The sequence below is a fragment of the Trichechus manatus genome, unplaced genomic scaffold (genome assembly GCF_000243295.1).
Source record: "Trichechus manatus latirostris isolate Lorelei unplaced genomic scaffold, TriManLat1.0 scaffold00094, whole genome shotgun sequence".
NCBI classification, from domain to species: domain Eukaryota; kingdom Metazoa; phylum Chordata; class Mammalia; order Sirenia; family Trichechidae; genus Trichechus; species Trichechus manatus.
This window is the reverse complement of record NW_004444030.1, coordinates 2,408,741-2,432,121: the sequence shown is the minus strand read 5'-3', so window position 1 is coordinate 2,432,121 and position 23,381 is coordinate 2,408,741. Positions and strand designations below refer to the sequence as shown.

Here is a 23,381-nt window from a genome sequence, read left to right as displayed (position 1 = left end):
GGTGCCGTCTTCATGAGTGTTAGTATATTTGAGTCCATTGTTGCGGCTATTGTGTCAATCCATTTCATTGAAGGTTTCTCTTGTTTTCACTGACCCTCTACTTTACCAAACATGATGTCCTTTTCTAGTGATTGGTCTTTCCTGATGACGTGCCCAGAGTAAGTGAGCTGAAGTGTAGCCACTCTGGCTTCTAAAAAACATTCTGGTTGTATTTCTACTAAGACTGATCTGTTCATTCCTGTTAACTACAGACTTATTAACTATAACTCTTTAACTATTTTGGGGGAGAGAAGTCTATAAAATCTAAAAATAAATAAAGAATGCAGTAATAAATAGTGATAAGCGTACATGGTAGTAAGGTTTAGTGATCATAGTTCAGTTCTGAGTGTGAATGTTAATATCCCAGGGAAATTGCAAGACAAGCAAGCCCTTCAGATTCTGGGACTTCGGTGAAGCTGCTAGGCTTTGCACTGATAATCTGGCAGTGTTTGAATTTGTAAATTGGATAAGGGAGCTATCACCTAGACTTAAATCCCATCTTTAACCTCCTTGGTAAGAACTGAAGGCAGACGCTTCTTACATAAAGTTACAGGACTACAGAACTCAACGCCTCAAGAATTTTGATTTGTCTTGACATTTAACAGTACGAGCTACTAAAGCCTTCTGTTCACTGGACCTTCAGCAAGGCTGCAGAAATTGAAGCAGAATCTCAGTGTGACTTGTATTTTACAGAAAAAAAATGAAACGCTTCCTTTCCTCTTGTTGTTTATAATAAAATAGCCTTTTAAAGTAGATTTTTCTTGGAATTTTGTAACTATGTAATAAATCATGTCACTCCACTTCTCAGTACTAAATGCCAGTTCCATTTAGTAAAGGGTGACTGGGTCATTTTTTCCCCTAAGATTTGCATATTTTCTGTTTTAATAATCAGCGTACCCACTGTTTTGGAACTGAAAATGATTACAGATGTCTACTAGTTCTTTTCTGTGGTTTCCATCTGTATCAATGGCATTTTCTCTTGCTGATATTTTATTCAAAATGAAGCAACAGCATCCTCTAGTAAATCTAGAGAAGATGAATTTCTGAAGTAAAAACAAAATAAAACATGTCTTTAATTCATTCATTTACTTAATCAATCAACATTTTCAGCTCCCTCACTTGATAGTAGGGCATGACTCCATAGAAGCTTATAAAGTGTTATGGAAATTAGCGTGTATTTTTAGCGCAATTTTAATGAGTAGAAAAGAACTAATTTATATGCTTTCAAAGGTAAGGTGGAAGCCACAGATAAGCTCTCCGTTCTAATACTTTCTCTAATGCGAGGTGGGGCAGATAGATTATATTGTCAGTTTGAAAATACTCTAATGCCCGAAAATTACCTGATGGGGTTTTTGCCTCATTTATATATTTGCCTTTGGCAAGTGCTTAGGTTGGAGATGAAGAAGCAAGGAGAAGGATGTGTCCTTCACTTTTCTCACCATTCAGCCAAGACTGCTGCATCCCAGCACTATCTTAAGTACACTACTTGAAATTAAGATCTTTTCATCTGTAACCACCTATTTAACCTCTCTTTGCCTCAGTTTCTTCATCTGTAAATAAGGAGACTAATTGTATCTGTTGTTGTTGTTGAGTGCCATCGAGTTGGTTCCGACTCATAGCAACCCTATGTACAGCAGAACAAAACACTGCTTGGTCCTGCACCATCCTCACAATCATTATTGTGCTTGAGCTCATTGTTGCAGCCACTGTGTCAGTCCATCTCATTGAGGGTCTTCCTCTTTTTCGCTGACCCTCTGCTTTACCAAGCATGATGTCCTTCTGCAGGAACTGGTCCCTGCTAATAACATGTTCAAAGTATGTGAGATGAAGTCTCAGCATTCTCACTTGTAAGGAGCGTTTTGGCTGTGCTTCTTCCAAGACAGATTTGTTCATTCTTCTGGCAGTCCATGGTATAATCAGTATTCTTCACCAGCACCATAATTCAAATGCATCAATTCTTCTTCAGTCTTCCTTATTCATTGTCCAGCTTTCACAAGCATATGAGGCAATTGAAAATACTATGGCTTGAGTCAGGCATACCTTAGTCCTCAAAGCGACATCTTTGCTTTTCAACACTTGAAAGAAGTCTTTTGTAGCAGATTTGCCCAACACAGTACATTTGATTTCTTGACTTCTGCTTCCATGTGTGTTGATTGTGGGTCCAAGTAAAATGAAATCTTTGACAATTTCAATCTTTTCTCCATTTATCGTAATGTTGCTTATTGTTCTAGTTATGAGGATTTTTGGTTGTTTTTATGTTGAGTTGTAATCCATACTGAAGGCTGTAGTCTTTGATCTTTATCAGTAAGTGCTTCCAGTCTGCTTTGCTTTCAGCAAGCAAGGTTGTGTCATCTGCATATCGCAGGTTGTTAATGAGTCTCCTCCAATCCTGATGCCCTGTTCCTCTTCATATAATCCAGATTCTCAAATTATTTGCTCAGCATACAGATTTGAATAAGTATGGTGAAAGGATACAACCATGTCACACGCCTTTCCTGATTTTAACCCATGCAGTATCCCCTCGTTCTGCTTGAACGACTGCCTCTTAGTCTATGTACAGGTTCTGCATGAGCACAATTAAGTGTTCTGGCATTCCCATTCTTCACAATGATACCCATAATTTGTTATGATCCACAAAGTCAAGTGCCTTTGCATAGTCAATAAAACACAGGTAAACATCTTTCTGGTATTCTCTGCTTTCAAGTAAGAACCATCTGACATCAGCAATGATATCCCTCGTCCTATGTCCTCTTCTTAATCCAGTTTGAATTTTTTCAATTCCCTGTTGATGTACTGCTGCAAGCGTTTTTGAATTATCTCCAGCAAAAATTTACTTGCATATGACATTAATATGTTCGATAACTTCTGCATTCGATTGGATCACCTTTCTTTGGAATGGGCACAAATATGAATCTCTTCCAGTTGGTTGACCATGTAGCTGTCTTCCAAATTTCTTGGCATAGACGAGTGAGCACTTTCAGCACTGGATCCATTTGTTGAAACATCTCAATTGGTATTCCATCAATTCCTGGAGCCTTGTTTTTCACCAATGCCTTCAATGCAGCTTGGACTTCTTCCTTAAGTACCATTGGTTCTTGATCATATGCTACCTCCTGAAATGGTTGAACATCAACCAATTCTTTTTGGTGCAGTGACTCTGTGTATTCCTTCCATCTTCTTTTGATGCTTCCTGCATTGGTCACTATTTTCCCAGAGAATCCTTCAATATTGCAACTCGAGGTTTCAATTTTTTCTTTAGTACTTTCAGCTTGAGAAATGCCGAGTGAGTGCTTGCCTTTTGGTTTTCTAACTCCAGGTATGTGCATATTGTATGTACTGCAGTTAGATTTTATGAAATGTTAAATGAGATATATTTTAAATGCTTAAAAGAGTGTCTCTTCCATTGCAGTAAGCACAAAGGTTAGCTATCACTATTTTTGGGCATATATGGTGTGTATGTGTGTGATATACTAGTATGTACATGCGTTTTTGTGTATATAAATAAATATATTGTATCCTGTGCTTAGTAGAAAAGAATAAAGTGCTTATTTACTTGAGGTAATTCTTTCAGGTTATTAGAATTAGTTTGTATACCAGAGAAATACTGGGAAGGGAGGGTAGGAGAAAGAGTTAAACGTAGAGGGCAAGAGAGATAACTTCCTGAATAACATTATTTGTATCATCTTCACTGGGTTCTCATGGATTCTCATTCATGAAGGTGGATCCACAGGCTTTCTTCCTGGATCATTTTTATCTGAATCACCTGAAATGCACTACATCATTTAAGAAGATGACCGTGTTTCTTAAATTAATATTGACTCATACAATGTCTATGACCAACATTATAAAATTGAACCTGAAATGTTTATTTTTTTCAGATTCTAATATGCTATCCTGAATTATTTTCCTTCTCTATGCAGAGAACATTTTCTTTTAGTGTTGTAGCAAATTTCAAAGACAGTTAGGAGGCTAAAATACTTGGGATTGCCAAGTAGAAATCAATATTGATGAAGTATCTTGCTGAATTTATCAAACAAAATTTTTTTTTTTTTGTCCCTATTGACATATAATTTTCTAAGGAATGGTGGTAACTAAGAAATTGATGTTTCTAATTTTCATAATAACAAGCAAATGTGATCACTTCCAAAAATGCTCTGAAAATTTCTTCATGATATAAGTCCCTAGCAAGTTTTCTTAGTCGGTTAGATCCATGTTGCTAGGATTTCCTATATCAAGTAAGAATAAATGTTATCCAGGGGCGGATTACCCAATAAAGATGTGGGGAAACCCATGTGAAATTGTTCACTACAGATTAATAAGTAAGCACAAGTAAGCCTGTGCTTACCTGGTTTACTGAGTAGTCCGTCCTTGTCAGGGATTGTAAATTTGAAAAGAGGCTTTGATTCTGTAGGAAGGTACTGTGGGATTGGGAGAGAGGCAGATGCCAGCCATACCTGGAAGCACAATTTTTGATGTGGTGAAAAAATATGGAATTGTTCACTACAGATTATCTGTATTCGCTATTACCTATTGGGAAATCCCCCCCGATGTTATCCCATTATGCAAGTGAAAGATTTTCACTAGCCTTGTGGAGTTAACTGTGTCATTACACAATGTCTTTCTTTTGCGCATCAGTAAACTGTGAAGAAGTTAAATTCTGAGCTAAAAATATATTTTGCCCTTATCACTAACCACTTTATCAGAACAGTATGAGCAACTCTCTTTTAGTTTATGAACGTTTTGCAATTTCAGAATTTACTATCTAGTTAGTTACTCCAATGTTTATTTGAAAAAATTCACTTAAATCAATCTTTATTCATAAGGGATTACTGTCATTAAGTAATAATTTCTGTTGTTCAGCAGAGGACTTCTAGCAAGCTTCAGAAGGTGAATATGTCAGTGATGTACCCCTCAAGGTTTATAATACCTGGGTATTGAATGAGATTGCTAAAATGGAAACAGAGACAGTTGAGCTTCCAAATAGGACAGCCACCTCTCACTTATCATCAGTGCAATATGCAGATCTGATTGAATCAGGGTGTTTTCATTACATTCCCACCAAACTTGTAATTAATGCTATTATGTAGCAGAAATGCTGTCTTGCTGTAAATAATTCCCCTCCTGTTACTTACCACTTAAAAACTGTGATAAAAAGGTACAAATTCCTATAAAGCAAAATGGAACTAAAGGAAGTGAGTTCATGTTTACTAAATACAGACTGTGTTCCAGGCACGGTGCTGGATACCTTAATTGTGTTATCTCACTTATTTCCCAGAACAACCCTGGGGAAAGCTATTATGATGTCCCTCTTTAAGGGGAAAATCCAAAATTCAGAAATGATAGATTCACACAATATATTGCATATATATTCTAACATCAGAACAATCTTTGGTCCTGGTTTTGCATCTCATTAATTAGAGACACTAGCTCCCTGATACTTGAATAATTTCAACTGTTGTTTTCTAAAACATAAGCTTTTAAGTTGATTTAAATCACGTCTCTGCCACTTACTAAATGTAAATCTGTAGGCAAGTTTCTTAACATTTCTGAATCTTGGATTCTTAAGGAACTTGTACCTTTTTTAAAAAAATTATCACAGTTCTTAAATAACTTGAATAGTCAGCAGGCAGATTTTATCCCTTTAAAATAAGAACAATAGTATGTCACAGGACTGTCCTGAGACTTAAAAGAGATAATAGCCAAGGACTCTTATTGTGAATATGAGGCCCTTGACATAGTTGGTGGAGGATGAGTTTGAATTTATAAATTGCAATTTGACTTGTAACTTAGATTTAAGAATATAACTAGGTCTCCTTTTTAAAGGAATTCAGCAGATCTGCAGTATTTTAAAATATGTGTTGGGCATCATGAAGATTTACTCTCTTTGGCTCATGGACGCTAAAGAGGAACTTCAGGTAGAAATTACAAGAATAATTTTAGCACAGTAAAAGATTCTTCTGAAAGTCAGTGTTCCCAACAATGAAATAGATTTGCTGAAGCCATATGCTGTGGTCACTGGAGTGACTCAAACACAAACTACAATCTTTTGATGGGACAGGTGGAAGAAATTTTCAAAAGGATCTTTGATTCTATGAGATAATAAGATTCTAAAGACTCAGTGTTGGAGCTATATGTAGTTGACCAGCAGAATGTTCCCCAAATATAAATCTACCCTGCTGTCTCCCCATGAATAGGTTATTCATCTATGACAAGTTTTAAATTGTTTGGGTTTACTTTTGTAAATATCTTTTAAACTGGAACAGTGAGAATTTCAACTTTATCTTAAATTTGAGTTAAAATGAATGTAATATTTATAAGTTTTGATGCATTTTTCAAGATTTGAAATTGTTAACATGACTTTGAATGAACTGGAAACTAAGAAATCAACTGAAACAAAATTCTTGTTAGACTGCTAATTCAGTGTGTGTGTGTGTGTGTGTGTGTGTGTGTGTGTGCGCGTGCGCATGGTTAAGGTGCTTGGAAACTATGAGAGCTGTCTAGTAAGATAATGCTGCTCTTAAGGTAATCCAAAGCAATATTTTCCAATTTCATGTTTTTCTTTGATAGCCAAAGTCTGATATGGGCTAAATTTTTTTTTTCCTGATGTCATAAAAAGAAAGCTTTATGTCTCTAACTCCCTTTCCTAGTTAACAAATTCCATTGCTAGCATCACTTCATCATATACAATACGGCATATTTTAGCCCTCTGATAAGGACGAGGCCAGGTAAAGACTGTTGAAGTTGCTTATGACAGAGTGAAATGACAGCTAATTGTCGGAGAAGAGGTATTGGACATTGTATAGTCAGGGTTACAACAGGCCACCATACCCTTGCCTAGTTGGTACATAAAATTAACCTACACAGATATCAAGCCTAAAAAAAACTGGCTTTAATACTGTTTTTGTCACTTAGTTGACGAAGTCATAGAACCTATCTGTGCCCGGCTTCTGCTTCTATAAAACTGGGGCAAGAATATTAGTCTCACATGATTGTTGCAGTTGACACATAAATGTGCTCAGCAAATGATTGCTGTTGGCAGTTTTTTCTGTTCATAATTCTAAATAATAACAGTATCTATGGAAAATAACTTCTTAATTAATGAGAGGTTAAAGCAGGATTTGGAGTCCCTGTGCAAACTGTTAAGCGCTTAACTATTAGCCAAAAGGTTGGTAGTTCAGACTCACCGAGAGGCTCCTTAGAGGACGTGCCTGACGGTCTGCTTCTGAAAGGTCACAGCCATGGAAACACTATGGAGCACAGTTCAACTCTGCACACAAAAATGGGGTCGCCATGAGTCAGAACTGACTTAATGGCAACTAACAACAATAATAGCTGAATTATAGTAGTTGACTCCAACTGGAATCATTCCTATGAAAAATGGCCAAGACCATACAGTGTCTTGGGTAATTTGCTATGAAGGGAGGGAAGGCTACTAATATTTGTAGAATGCCTAATATGTTCTGGGTACCATGATAAATTCTTTATATATGTTTATTGGTTTATTATATTTTCAACATATAATGATTGATCATCTACTGTGTTCTAAGTACTAAGCAAGACATTAAGGGCATAATGGTAAATAAAACAGACATGGCCCGTGTTCTTAGGTGCTTATAGTCTTGGGAATAGACATTAAACAAACAATTACATACTCACTTAATAAATAACTTAATTAAAATTATGATGATCACAACAGAAGTATAAATTTATCTCACTTAATTCTTATAGCACCACTGTAAAATAGATATCATTACCCTTTCACAGAAGAAGAAAATGAGACTTAAAAAGGCTAAACTACTTGCTGGAGGTCACAAAGCCAATAGAAGGTAGATTTAGCATGGGGTCATAGGAGAGGTTCCAATGATTAGACTTTTTTCACTCCATGAAGCTTCTCTGGGACGTCTCAAGATTATGTAATCTCAGGAGGTTCACAACTTAAATGACAACTTCTATCACTCTTACTTGAAATAAGTGTTTCTTGAGCACTTACGTGTCATGTACCACCAACCGGTGAGCAAAGCTCCTCCCTTCGTGGAGTTCACATTATGTAATTACAAACTACAATAAGAATGACTAAGAAAAATTACGTGGTATAACAGCGAGAACTGATTTAGTCTGGGAGTCCTGGAAGGCTCCCCTGAAGAGATCTAAATAATAAGTAGGAGTTAACTAGGTAGAGGGCAGGGTGATAGGAGAGGAAGCCAAGCAGAGTGGTCAAGATATGTAAAGACCCTGAGTCAGAAGGGAACAAGATATATGCAACTAATAAACAAATTCAGTGTAGCTAAGACTTAGACAATGAAGAAAGTAAGATGCAGAGGTAGGTAGTAGCCTTTAAGTGTTTTAAACATTTTAAAAATATTAATCTTAATCATGGGAACAACAGGGAGTTATTGAAGAGTTTTGAATAGAAGAGTGACACAGTAGATTTGCTTTATAAAAGATCACATCGGCTGTAGGATAGGATATATATTTGAGGTGGGGAGAGAGTGGACAAGAGTAGAACATAAGGATGTTATTGTCATAACTCGGGTGAGAGATGGTGGTAGCAGACTGAGAGAAGTGGGCAAGTTCAGAAGATCTTTAGGAGGTAAGATAGAAAGTTCTTGGGGTTAGATTATATATGAGAAGACAGCACGAGTTTGGGTACAGGCATTAGGACTGCAACACCTCTTTTTCGGGAACACACTTCAATATATAACTACTGAAGAACCAGGGATACTTTCAGGCAGGATATGGCCGAGAGATGGACTTGGAAGCATGTGACGAATTTGACTTGTGGAAGGGGGGCCTGATGAAGGTTTCTTTTCTAAAACTATACTTAATCTGGGGGGGGAGAAAAGATAGTAATCCCATGGATATCTGAGAATAGTAGGATTTATAGAGGTTAGACTCTTTCCTGTTAAAAAACAAATTCTTAATGTAATGTTTCCACTTGATTTGCTAATTGGGCCCCACACTATTCACGTTTGTGACATCAATTAGCATTATTTAGCACTCATTATGTGTCTGTGAAAATATAGCAGACATTTTACCATTCTATGGGGACGTTTAAAGTTCTGATAAATCAGGAATCCCTAAGAAACTTTCCTGAAAAATAATAGACTCTTAATAATTATTTTATAAAAAAATGAGTGGATGGACTCCAGGTAGAGCAATGACTCTGAGCATAAACATGGCGGTGCAAGGTACAGAAATTATGCAAATAGCAATGAGTTATTCATTTTTGGTTGGAGCATGGAGTAACTCAGGATAGTGGGGGAGAACACTGGGAAACTGGGGCACTATTGTTGTAGGTCTTACAAGTCAGTCTACTCTGTGTATAGCAGAAAGAGGATTCCATGGATGTTTCAGTTTCCCATGTCTACTATGGGAATATAGAAAGACATTTTAACTGGAAATTTCAATATATTTTTCTTTGCTAACGTGTCTCAGTATCCAGTAAGCTTTATGATAAACAGATCTGGAGCCTGACAACAGTATTTTCCTACTGGGATTTCTGGGAAGGAACTCAAATTTACACTGATAGATCTACTGAGAGTTTTATCAAGTGAAGAGCTTTCTTTGATAGGCAGTCGTTTGGAATCCATTTTCCCTCATTTAGGAGTAATTCCTAGCCATGTCACTGTTCTATTTATATCCATGACCTCTTTTCCAAGGCTGTATCAGCTGAACACTGTAGAGATATCTTTAAAAGAAGTAGTATATGGGTCAGAAGCATCAACCAAAATGAGTGTAATTAGACAGATTTTTAAAGAATGAAGGGATTTTTTTTGAGGTAGCTTTATCAGTAAATTCTTAGTTAAATGTATTTCCATTTGAATTGCTAAACCCTTATACAAAATTCACTTTTACAAATTTAGTTTAACTCAACATTCTTTGGATCATTGACTACCTACATTGCCAGATGTGTGTGTGTGTATGTTTATATTGTAGCTGGTGGTCATAGTCTAAAATTATGACAAATAAGAAAACGTCTGGAAAAGTTTATTATCTGTATAGAAACCCTGGTGGCACAGTGGTTAAGAGCTCTGCTGCCAACCAAAAAGTTGGCAGTTAGAATCCACCAGCCACTCCTTGGAAACCCTACAGGGCAGTTCTACTCTGTCCTATAAGGTCGCTATGAGTCTGATTATCGGTAAGGTAGAAGAGAAAGAAAGAGCATACGGGAAATGGCTGGGGTTCAGGGTAGGGATTCTTCCCTCCTTTCTGAAAGCGCATTAGCTCTTAAAAGGTATTATTTTCTGAAACCTATTAAACCTCTGGGTAAACATCATACTATTTTTAACTCACATATACCAGAAGTTTTTAAACTTTGGGAATCATAAGAAATGCTTATGATCTTGTGGAAATACAGATAGCTGGGCCTTATACCCAGAGTTTAATTTAGTGGGTTTAGGTGGGGCCTGGGGATCTAATTTGTAATAAATACCCCCTGGATGGTTCTCATGCAGGTCATCCTGACTTTTACATTTGAAAAACTTGCTTAGGGCCAATTCTATCCACTAACTCTGGAAATTGGATGCAATTCAAGGCATTTAATAAAATTTTATTGATCATACCAATAGTGTGCAAGTGGCCAAGTATATAAAGTTACATAAATATCTAGTTGAGGAGAGCATAAAAACATACAAATATCAACACAATGCACACTGTGATAATGATAGAAATTTGTCCCTCCAACATGCATGTGAGAAAGTTACAGACTCAGAAGTCGAGGGAGAAAGCTTGGAAAGAGTAAGGGCTGAGCTCTGAGGTAGACTTTGCCTGGTTTTCACTTTTGTTTGGGACTTGCCCTAAAAGAGCTGCATACTCAGTGAGGTGGAAATAGGTTTTTTCCTTCTTTTTTTGAGACTTCTATTTTCAGAATAATTAGTACATCCATGAGACTTTCGGGATCTTTAACACCAGTTGCTGTTGAATCGACTCCAACTCATGGTGACCCCATGTGTGTTAGAGTAGAACTGTGCTCCATAGGATTTCAATGACTGATTTTTCAGAAGTAGGTCACCAAGATTTTCTTCCAAGGCACCTCTGGGTGAACTTGAACCTCCAACTTTTCGGTTAACAGCCAAGAACATTAACCATTTTGCACCATCCAGGGACTCCTTCAGGACTTGTAGAAAGAAAAAAATAAACCTTGTTTCAATCCATTCTCTGATTCAGGGTCTTTAAGAGTGATCAAGCTGTCAATTTAAAGCTACATTTTTATGCCCACATGTAAAAATGACATTGGGCAGAAGGAAACACAGGAATCGGAGAAAGAACTGTACTGCAGGTCTAATTGCCTGATGAACTATTTCCATGAGACCAGAAGAAATGGATGGTGCCTGGTTGCCATTACTCAACTTTTTGATCAAGGAGTCAATAGTTGAATCCTGATCAAAGGGGAAAAATGTAGATCAGAATTTCAAATTCTTACAGAATCCAGACTTATTGGACCTATTGAGACTAGAGGAACTCCTGAATCTATTGCTCTGAGAATATCTTCAAACCATAAACCAAAATTATCCCATGAAGTCATCTTTAAACAACAGTTTAGCTAAATCAGTAAAGAATGTTCTCCATGAGTACTGGGCTCTTTTAAAGAATTACCTATATGAGATCAAACTGACAATGATAACTCTAAAGCATAGATGAGAAGTTAGGGGGTAGTGAGTCTAAGTCAGAATCTGAGTCAATGGTGGTGAAACAGTATGGGTAGAGACAGCAAGAATGGTGACACAATGTGAAGGATGTAACCAATGTTATGGAATTGTATATATAGAAATTATTGAATTAGTATATGTTCTGCTGTGCATATTTTCACCAAAATTAAAATAAATAGTAATAATAACTGTGGGTTTTAGGAGCAAATAAACTCTGATTTTTCTGATGATTTACAAGGAATGGATGCCTGTGTACAGAGGTTTCTGTCTCAGAAGTGCCTGTCTAGGGTAATGACAATGCCAACTGAGGACTTTCAGTTTCTTGTATGACAAGTGAAAATATAAAGTTAGAGATATTATGAGGTTAATTTAATGACTCATTACACCTTAACTCTATGGACATTGCCCATGACTTCACAGGGAGGACAAGTCCAGAGCTCTAGCCTTTGTGACATTAATCTCATTAATATATCAAAATTATTTCCAGAATACTAACCTCTAGCATCATAAAATACTATTACTACTACTCGCTGCCATCGAGTCGATTCCGACTCATAGCAACCCTAAAGGACAGAGTCAAACTGCCCCATAGGGTTTCCAAGGCTGTAAATCTTTACAGAATCAGACTCCCACATCTTTCTCCTGTGGAGTGGCTGGTGGACCCAGTGGTTAAGCAATTGGCTGCTAACTGAAAGATCAGCAGTTTGAACCCACCAACTGCTTCATGGAAGAAAGATGTGGCAATCTGCTTCCATAAAGATTATAGCCTTGGAAACCCTATTGGGCTCTTCTACTCGGTCATAAAGGGTCGCTATAAGTCAGAATTGACTCTATGGCCATGGGGTTGGTTGATCATAAAATAAGAGTATAATAAAGTCAATAGTGAATGATTACAAGATTATTTACAAAAACTAAAATGTATAGCTTAATAATAATTTTGCCTTTTGCTAACCACATCTTATGGGGGATAAAAATAATGAAAATATTGAGGCAAATTTTTAATATGATGTCTGATTAAACTGAATATGCATGTGCCTGAGGATGTAGAGGCTGCTTTTAGGTGCTCCATGGGAGATGGAGCCTCCTTCTGCTCAGTTTTGGTCATCACTCAGCTGTGTCCCAGCAACTGGGATCACGGGTGTTCTTCCTCTGGAGTTGGGGTGGTGGGGCATGACAGTTTCCAGGCTATCCCACCCTGGAAATAGCCACAATATCCCAGGCTTTCCCGCCAGTGATGCCCCAATTTTCTCCTGGCTCCTCTGTACTGGTAAGGATCCTGCTTTCAAGAAGCAGAGCCCCCCACCAATGCTGGGAAGAAGGCCCTAGAGACTTGTGGCTCACAGGGGGGTTGGGTCTCAGGTAATAGTTGGCGTGTTGGCTTGGCCAAAAAAGTGTCAACTGAGGAGTCATCTTCCTTCTCAAGGGCAACAGAAGAGGCTAGAAAAGCAGAGGAGGTGGTAGATGAAAAGAAGGTGGAGAGACGGGAATGCTTAAAAAGGAAAAAGTAAAGGAGAAGGAAGTAGAGGAAAAGATGATGAAGTGATGGCCCAGGCAGAGGGTAGGGAGGAGGGGGTAAGAAGGTGGTGAAGGGAAATTAAGTGGTAGAAGTGAAGCAGGAGGCAGTGCCTTGGCTACTGAATATGATCTCTTCAAGGACTTTCTGGAGGTTAGAGCTGGATAGAGACAGTGAATGTTCAGGCTGACAGGGCCTTCCTACAGCTGGAGCCCAGGTTTGGGAGAGTGTGATGGCAATTGGTAGAGGGCGCAGGATTCATCAACTGAAATATCCTTGACTCTTGCGACACCACCTTCTGGAACCATCCCCACTCCACGGCTATGAGGGACCAAGATGCGGAATTGTTGAGGATCATAACCAATTATGAGGTGAAGGAGTTCAGAGATCTCAGGACAGAGTACAAATTTAAGTTCTTCTTTTGAAAAACTCCTACTTCAGAAGCAAAAACCCATTGTCATCGAGTTGATTCTGACTCATAGCGACCTATAGGACAGAGTAGGACTGCCCCATATGGTTTCCAAGGAATGGCTGGTGAATTCTAACTGCGACATTTTGGTTAGCAGCCATAGCTCTTAACCACTCACTGCGCCAGGGCTCCCCAGAAACAAAGCGATGGTTAAAGAATCTGAGGCCAGATTCTCAGGCTGAAAGACATTTCTTTCTATCCAATTATATGACCAGGACCTCATGCTCCAGTCCTTCAATTTCAGGACCAGCTTTTGGATAATCTGTGTCTAGACTGCCATCAACCTCATTGCCTGGTTTCCAGTCAGTAAGAACCTCCAAAAATGCATATGGACTCAGGGTCTCTGTCAACCATTTCAAGACCCTCTCCACACCACCCTTGACCTTGTTAGCGAGGAACCATACTGGATGTCAGACTGGTGATGGAATCGGCAGATGTGGTCCAGTCCTCTTATCAAGGGAGAATATAGCATCCTTTCCAAGAATCAAGCATTCTTAGCCACAATCAGCTCACTAAGAACTTGGCATGCTTTCCAGCCCTCTTCCTTGCTCCTGAGCATGACCAGGTGACCAGGTGCCCTGTGAGAGGTTAAGAGGGAAAAGACATTTATCATCTTTGGGGTTTATCTATATATGTCTGCCTACATCTCACCTTAACACTTATGTCTCTCTGTCTCTCTGCCTGTCTTTCTCTCTCCTTGTCTCTTTCTGTTTTTAAAGACACTAGAGATCAAAATTATAAAACAAAACAACTAGAAAAGCAGACCTTCAATTTGCTTCTCCTCTTGATAGTTCCCAGAGGCCGAGGTAGAGGTTGTGTGGTAAAGTAGTCTCCCAGAATTTTCTGGCCCTCTGCTTTTATGCCTCCTCCCCAAACTTCCTTTAGCAAATCCTAGAAAGTTCAAAGGAAGACAGATCCAGAGCTGCAGGACTGAAGGACTGAGGTGGTCATGAGTCCCGTGGGACAGGGATAGTTTATTGCCTAATTGTAGGCAGTGTTTTTTTAGACTTACCTTAGTCCCAATACCACTCCCCCACCCAACACACACAATATAATACACATTCCTTCCTCCTCACTGTGTCCAAATCTCCAAGAAACTTTCCAGATATTTATTGAGCATTAGTCTGGAGGAGAGGGAGAAGAATGTGACAGGAATTAGATTCCATTAGTAGCTAAAATAAATTATTTCAAATGATCAATCTAAAACTAAAATAAAATAAATCAGAAAGGTGAATGCATAGTTCTAAAAAGTTTATTTACACCACCTTGATTTCTGGGGTAATGTGAGGATTTTGATTATAAAGGGTTGAGAAGGTGCACTGAGATTGGTGAATTCTTTAAAGATTAATGAACGCTGCTGTAGTAATACATAGGGCAGCAGTTGTACATAAAATTTTTAGTGCTTAAGCCTTCTGTTCTCTGTTCAGAAAGGATATAAGGTTTTTCATACATTTGTATGAGTGTTATTTTTTCCATCTTATTTATGTAACGTCGTTCAGGAACAGGTTGGAGATGCTGAAAATAAATGAGATGTGCTGTTTTAGACTGCATCTGTTGTATTTGAAATTATTTTAGAAAAAACACTGAGGCAATTATGAAGGAATTCAGAAAAAAAGTCAAGTTTTTGGACAATTTTTTCTTAGTCTGTTTACAGTGTCCACTTGTTTCACTTTGGTTAACTCAAGGAAATAACCTCAAGAATAGTTGGAATTGATATATAATGCTTTCACTTTCCTTGTTCCTCATGAAGCAAAGCCAAGTGTTTATGGTGAAGGGGACCCATTAAAATGTCAACATGTATTTAATTCTTCTAAACTTGTATAGACCTGACTTAGATAAAGGGAGAAGAGAGAAGAGTAGGGCTTTAACAGAAATCTACATTACTGAAGCAATAGTGTTTCTCCCAAGATATTCAGGTTAGGACACTGAATACATCTAGAAGGAAAGTGAAAACATCACACAGGTATATTGTTGTTGTTGTTAGGTGCTGTGAAGTCGGTTCCGACTCATAGTGACCCCATGTACAACAGAATGAAACACTGCCCGGTCCTGTGCGATCCTAACAGTCATTGTTATGCTTGAGCCCATTGTTGCAACCACTGTGCCAATCCATCTCATTGAGGGTCTTCCTCTTTTTGCTGACCCTCTACTTTATCAAGCATGATGTCCTTCTCCAGGGATCGGTCTCTCCTGATAACGTGTCAAAAGTATGTGAGACGAAGTCTCGCCATGCTCGCTTCTAAGGAGCGTTCTGGCTGTACTTCTTCCAAGATGGATTTGTTCGTTCTTCTGGCAGTCCATGGTATATTCAATATTCTTTGTCAACACAACCAATAAAAAGTGTCAATTCTTCTTCGTTCTTCCTTATTCATTGTCCAGCTTTCGCGTGCATATGAGGTGATTGAAAATATCATGGCTTGGGTCAGGTGCACCTTAATCCTCCGAATGATGTCTTTGCTTTTTAACACTTGAAAGAGGTCTTTTGCAGCAGATTTGCCCAATGCAACATGTTGTTTGATTTCTTGACTATGGCCTCCATGGATGTTGATTGTGGATCTGAGTAAAATAAAATCCTTGACAACTTCTGTCTTTTCTCCGTTTCTCATGATGTTGCTTATTGGCCCAGTTGTAAGGATTTTTGTTTTCTTTATGTTGAGGTGCAATCCATACTGAAGGCTGTATGTAGTCTTGATTTTCATCAGGAAGTGCTTCAAGTCCTCTTCATTTTCAGCAAGCAAGCTTGTGTCATCTGCATGTCACAGGTTGTTAATGAGTCTTCCTCCGTGTTCTTCATATAGTCCAGCTTCTCAGATTATTTGCACAGCATAAGATTGAATAAGTATGGTGAAAGGATACAGCCCTGATGCACACCTTTCCTGACTTTAAACCACACAGTATTCCCTTGTTCTGTTCGAACGACTGCCTCTTGGTCTATGTACAGGTTCCACATGAGTACAATTAAGTGTTCTGGAACTCCCATTCTTCGAAATGTTATCCAAAATTTGTTATAATCCACAAATTCGAATGCCTTTGCATAGTCATTAAAACACAGTAAACATCTTTCTGGTATTCTCTGCTTTCAGCCAGGATCCATCTGACAACAGCAATGATATCCCTGGCTCCACGTCCTCTTCTGAATCCAGCTTGAACTTCTGGCAGTTCCTGTTGATGTACTGCTGCAACTGTTTTTGAATGATCAGAACAGATATATTGTTTAACAGATATATAATGATGAACAGATATATTACACTTTACAAATCTCTGGACATTTGAAAACATCTAAGTGATTACCTGTTCTTTCATGTCCTCATTAATGCTGTTCACCAAATATTTCTGGGGCATACGGTAGATTACATCTTACTCTCCCTTTTACATTAAGAATGGCCATGTGACTGCTTTGGCAAATGAAGCTTGAGAAGAAGCTATATATGTCACACCTGGGAGAAAACTTTAAGAGCTAGTGTATAATTTTCTGGAAACTGCCTTCCCTTGGCATGACAACCAGCTGCAGATGTGGAGTTTCCATCGGTCTTGTTCTTGGAGTGAAGAGATGTAGCATAGTCTCTCTCTGCTTCCCCAATCCCTTAACCCACATGGATATGTAGCATGAATGAGGAGTAAACTTTTGTTGTTTTAAGACATCGATATTTGGAAGTTATGTTGTTACTGCAGCATAATCTACCATATTCTGAGAGAAACAACATATTCTGGGGTACTTTTCTTTTGTATGTTGGATGTTTATGAATTATTGTAAGAATCCACATCTTAATATGTATCATTATTTTTTAGATATCTTTGCCTAACTTTCTGATCATTTTGTTTCTGATAGCTAACCTTACCTCAGATATTTAGAAATGAAAAGTTAAAAAGCTTACAAGAGTGTTTATTGATTTTAATATGGATTTGTTATATTTTTGTGCACATATTGATCTTGTACTGCATTAGATTTATGTGTTATATCAATTGGTAATGCATTGTCCCATCTTCTACATGCTATTACTTTACAGACTCTGGTGGCACAGTGTTTAAGAGCTACAGCTGCTAACCAAAAAGTCAGCAGTTTGAATCCACCAACCACTACCTGGAAACCCTATGGGGCATTTCTGCTGTGTCCTATAGGGTCACTATGAGTCAGAATCAACTCAGCAGCAACAGTTTTTTTTTTTTAAATAGAAAATGCAACATATAATCCAATCTTTATCTACTCTCGTGATAGAAACAGTAATACATGTTCAGTGGAACTCAGTGAAATTTTGCTGAGAAGATAATGGAGATGATGATGGTGATGATGATGACAGTGGTGATGATGATGATATAAGAGATTCCAAGAGGAGACAGTACTCCAAAAACATGCATGTTGGAAGTGACTACAAAGAAATTCAATTTATTCAAGGAATTTACTACCTATATTTTCTGATATCTGAAAATCAGAAGTCAATTTCAAAGTACATAGCTAACAGCATTCTAGATTTTTAAATTGTGTAAAAAGTATGAAAGGATAAAATGAATAGGAAGAAAAACAGAAGGCATTGTGTTATTAGGGGAAAAATAGTAAATGACCACACTACACGTTTATTATTTGTTGGGTATCCTCTCCAGCAAGAATTCTTTTGGGGAAGTATATTTTAGTTTTTGGAATGAAACCTTGGCAAACCCCCATTGCATTGCCTTTCTGTTCTTAAGGTATGATTTTATTTCCATTTTTGGGGGGAGGGGTGTCAGAAAATAGATCTTGAAGGGAAAATTTTGAACTCTATGACAGGTCTGTAGGTATTTGAATCATTTTTGATGCATAATTCCAAGAGTCTGATATGGCGTTCATAGTCTCATGAGCTTCTTAAGTGTTCTTATAATATTCCTTAAATTAGTGCTCGATGAATTTAGTACAGTAATCCTTTTAGACCTATAGTGTTATAACACAGTCACATGAAACTTGATTATTGCTATTAAATCTTAACTAATAGAATATCATACAATTCTCGGTATATTTATGATAGTAGCAGCTCCAATTATTTGGAGGCATTTTTTCCTACATAGACCTACCTGGCACACAGATGTATATGATGCTCATAAAACAAGCACATTGGAAAATAAGCAAATGATTTGCCTGACTGTTATTTTAATCATGGTTAACATGGTTGATTCATTAATTTATCCATTCTTTCATTTGATAAATGTGTGTTAATAACTACATTTAAGACAGGAGCCCTGGTGGTGCAATGGTTAAGCACTCGGCTGCTAACTGAAAGGTTGGTGGTTCGAGCCCACCAGCAGCTCTGCCGGAGAAAAGACCTGGAAATTCACTCCCTTAAAGATTACAGCCTAGGAAACCCTATGGGGCAGTTCTACTCTGTCCTATAGGGTCACTATGAGTAGAAATTGACTCGATGGCACACAAAAACAACAATGTATTTAAGACACAATACCAAGTACTGTGAATACAGAGATGAAAAAGGCATGCCCCACCCTTAAGGGGTTCACATCATAGCTGGGTAAACAGACACATAAGCCTACATTTATTACAGCCTGTGATGAGTGCTGCAGTGGAGATTTGAGCAAAGTACTGTTGGAACAGATTAGAAGAAAGGATTAGTTCATCCTGAGGAAGGACCAGGGAGGGCTTCACAGTAAAGATGGCATTTAAATCAGACATTTAATACAACATTTCAGCACTTAGAACTAATTAATATTATTAGAACTATTGAAGAGTTTATCCCTATGTCTATAGTGGATAATTAAAGAAATTTCCTCTGAAAATAAGTTCTGCTTCAACTTTTATGCCATGTTCCATGCTTTGGAAATTTGTGGGTTTTAACCTGGGGTATACATTTAAAATATTTACCAACTGCAATGGCCAGTCATAATGGATGCTGACCATGGAATTAGAACAGGGTCTGGAAAGACTCCTGAGTGCTAACTTTGAAAAAGTGTTAACTTTAATTGTAGGACTATGGGTGAATCTCTGCACCTCAGTTTCTCATTTTTCAAAGCAACCAGATCAGTTCCTACTAAGTAGGATATATGTGACGACTAAATAAGATAATGCATGTAAAGTGCTTGACATAATTAATGATACAGATTAAGAATTCAATAAATGCTAGCTATTACAATTATTAAGGGTAAGAGTAGACCTGACAACAAAATTGCAGATATATTAAAGAGTGTGGAGCAATTAGGAAGGTAGAAAACTTGGGGAAAAAATACTTCCCATAAAAGATCTACCTGAATGTTTGAAAGAGATGAGAAGGTGGCGTGGTAAAATGTCATTATTTGGAAATTGTCCCATCAAAATACCGATGATTCTATTTTCCTGAGGGATAATTATTTTCCTAACTTCAGTGAACTTCTAGGATGATAATGTTGATGAACAGCCCTGGAGTGATATGTCAGAATTTGACTGTGACTGTTTGCAAACTCTGCTATGATTGCACTCAGTTGTGTAATTGCTTAATTTATTGATGCTTTGCTGACATGTTTTTCAGCAACATTTGTGATTGCTGATAACGAATCATTTCTATTCTGGCTCGTTATCATATGTTTGCATTTGATTTGTCTGATTGCTGCAGGTGGAAACAATAGGTGATGCGTACTGTGTTGCAGCAGGACTCCACAGAAAAAGCCTCTGCCATGCGAAACCCATTGCTCTGATGGCTTTGAAGATGATGGAACTTTCAGAAGAAGTGCTGACACCTGATGGAAGACCAATTCAGGTAACTCTCGGCAGTCTGGCTTGAGGAGTAAATGCACCTTTAACTGACAGAACCAAAAACCAAACCCATTGCCGTCAAGTCAATTCCCGCTCATAAGGACCCTATAGGACAGAGTAGAACTGCCCCATAGGGTTTCCAAGGAGTGGCTGGTGGATTCAAACTGCCAACCTTTTGCTTAGCAGCTGAGCTCTTAACCACTGTGCCACCAGGGCTCCCCTTTAATTGAAGGGGCAAGAAATTCCCTTCTGAATTCTACTTACTGGAACCTGTAGATTTAGATTGAGTACTGAAGGAGGACTAGAGATGACAAGAGGTAACTCATAGATCCAAGAGAAGAACATATGGAATATGGACCAAAGTAGGAAAAGGTGTGCTAAAGGAAAATAACTATGGATAGAAAAAAGCAAAGCTAAAATATTAGAACAAGGGAAGGGAAAACTTGGTGCCAGTGAACAAGTCATCAAATCCAAGCAGGGATGATGGTTAGGATCAGTCTGAGAGAGAATCCAAAACAAAGAAGCAAGAAAATGGAAGACGTGGACAACGTCCTGTAGGTAGTATATAGGATTCCTTATTAAGCTTCAGGCCTCAGGGTTGACTTAGCATGGTTTTTATGTAGCAGAGCTTGAAGGTTGGAGCCCAACAACTAAAGAAACTTTTTTAAAAGGTGGAAAATGTAGTAGCTTCTGGTGTTTGGACTCTTTGCTACTGACAGTGCTCTACGATCTGGGGTCTACCTGTGGGAAATAGATGAGGTTACCTAGCTGTATTTCTGCCAGAGCCCTATGGTGGAGCCCAGAAGGTTGTTACTATGAATCCTTGTAAACAAAAATCTTATATTTGGAGAAGTAACCTTAAATTTAAGACAGAGGGCAATAAATCCAGCAAAAAACAAAAAATGAGTCTAGGATCACATAAGGATGGGTATAGGCACATACATATACAAGTAGGTACAGACACATACGTGAGAACAGATAGAAATATGTTTATGTATGTGTAAATACAGATATGTGTATGAAGGCACATATATTCATTAAAGACACTACTACAGATACTCCTAAGACATAACCAAATACCCTCTGAGATCGGTTTTCTGGGTTTAAAAGCTTAGAATCATAGTCTCATGGGACAACTCAGTCGGTTGGCATAATATAGCTCACAAACTTCATGTTTCACATTCTACTGAATTGAGTAGCATCCGGGGTCTTAAAAGCTTGTGAACGGTCATCTAAGATACAACTATTGGTCTCTACTTGTCAGGAGCAAAAGAGTAAGAAGGCAACAAAAATCAGAGAAGAAACAAGTCTACAAGGCTGATAGCCTACATGAGCCATGACCTCAACTACCCTGAGACCAGAAGAGCTAGATGTTGCCTGGCTATCACCACTGACCAATCTGACCAGGATAACAGTAGATGATCCTGGATAGAATGGGAGAAAAATGCAGAATAAAACTCAAGTTCTTAAAAATAGCCAGATTAACTGAACCACTGAAACTAGAGGACTCCCTGTGACTATCACCCTGAGACGCACTTCAAACTTTGAGCCAAAACTACCCTATGAGACCACTTTTTAACAGAAAAGCAGAATGAGACACAAAATAAAGGATATTACCCATTAGACTGGTGCTTTACTTAAAAAAAAAAAAAAAAATCTATATGAGTCCAAAAGGTCCACATTTAATCCAAAACAAAGTTGAGAAGATAAGGGGGCTGGAAATCTAGAGAACTACAAATGGAACAACCAGAACACAGTTAATGAGAATGTTGACACAATGTGAAAAATATAAGTAATGTCATTGATCAATTTGTGTGGGAATTGTCAAAAGGGAACCTAACTTGCTGTGTAAACTTTCACCAAAAACACAATGAAATATTATTAAAAATAATAATAATAAGATAGCCCTTTCGAAACAGTTCAACAAGTATGAGTTAAAAAATAGAGGAAAAAAATACTTCACTTTGTGAATACATTTTTAGTTTCGGCCCTGTGGCAAATTAGATACTCTTCTGTTTGAAACTATTAAAATTCTATATTAAATATTTTTTTAAATATTAAGAACTCACTTAAATAATAGGAAATTGAGAAATATACCAGTCATACTATGTGTGTGGACTGCAAAAAAGTTAAATGGTAAATTTAACTTAAGTTTTCTTTCATTAGCAGTGGTAATAGGAGACTAGGAAATACTATTCCTCCTGGAAGAAGTCATCTTCAAAGAATTTCCAGAGATAAAGTACTCTGGAAAATGAACAGCTAATAGTAAAAACAAAACAAAATGTTCATCAATTTTAACAAATGTATCAGTTGGAATTGACTTAATGGCAATGGGTTTTGGTTTTTATTACCGAAATGCAAGATATTAATAATAAGAGAGACAGTGTGCACACGGAAGGAGGTATATGAGAACTCTGTAATTTCAACACAGTTTCTCTGTAAATCTAAAAAATGAAGTCTGTTAACACACACACACACACACACAGGAAAAGACAATAATATGCATACGAACCAGTAGAAACAATAGATGAGAATAACAAATCTGTAGTGTTCTTATATATCAAAAACACCAGACACAGAACCAGAATGCCAAAGTTTAATATAATTAAAGAAATAAAAGAGAAGCTTGAAAATTGTGAGGGAGCAAGTAGATTTGAAAAAAGATTCAGGAAAATTACAAAATCATGTAACATAATACATAAAAGAGAGCTCAGTGGATGAGTTTAAAACCAGATTAGACACAACTGAAGCAAGAATTAGTAAACTAAAAGTTAGAAATGCAGAAATTATCCATAGTTAAGTCCAGAGAATTTAAGTTGGGAAAATATAAAAGACAGCATGCAAAATATGTAAGAAACATGGAGGAGAGAGTAGAAAGATGTACTGTATATTTGATTGGCATTCTAAATGGAGATAATAGAGGGAATGCAAAAAAGGAAAAAAAAAAATTTTCTGTAACTACTAAAAGACATCCGTTAGTTCTCAAAGACAGTAATCCTAAACAAT

The 23,381-nt window shown here is 37.6% G+C and overlaps 1 protein-coding gene across 1 annotated transcript in view; it reads left to right on the top strand.

Moving 5' to 3' along the window:
- The window catches only part of GUCY1A2 (guanylate cyclase 1 soluble subunit alpha 2), a 347,932-nt gene that overhangs the window by 227,870 nt on the left and 96,681 nt on the right, over positions 1-23,381 (top strand). Inside the window, exon 6 of the mRNA XM_004382468.1 lies at positions 20,236-20,379. Within this exon, the coding sequence (XP_004382525.1) occupies positions 20,236-20,379 (144 nt within the window). The remainder of the gene's footprint in view (positions 1-20,235; positions 20,380-23,381) is intronic.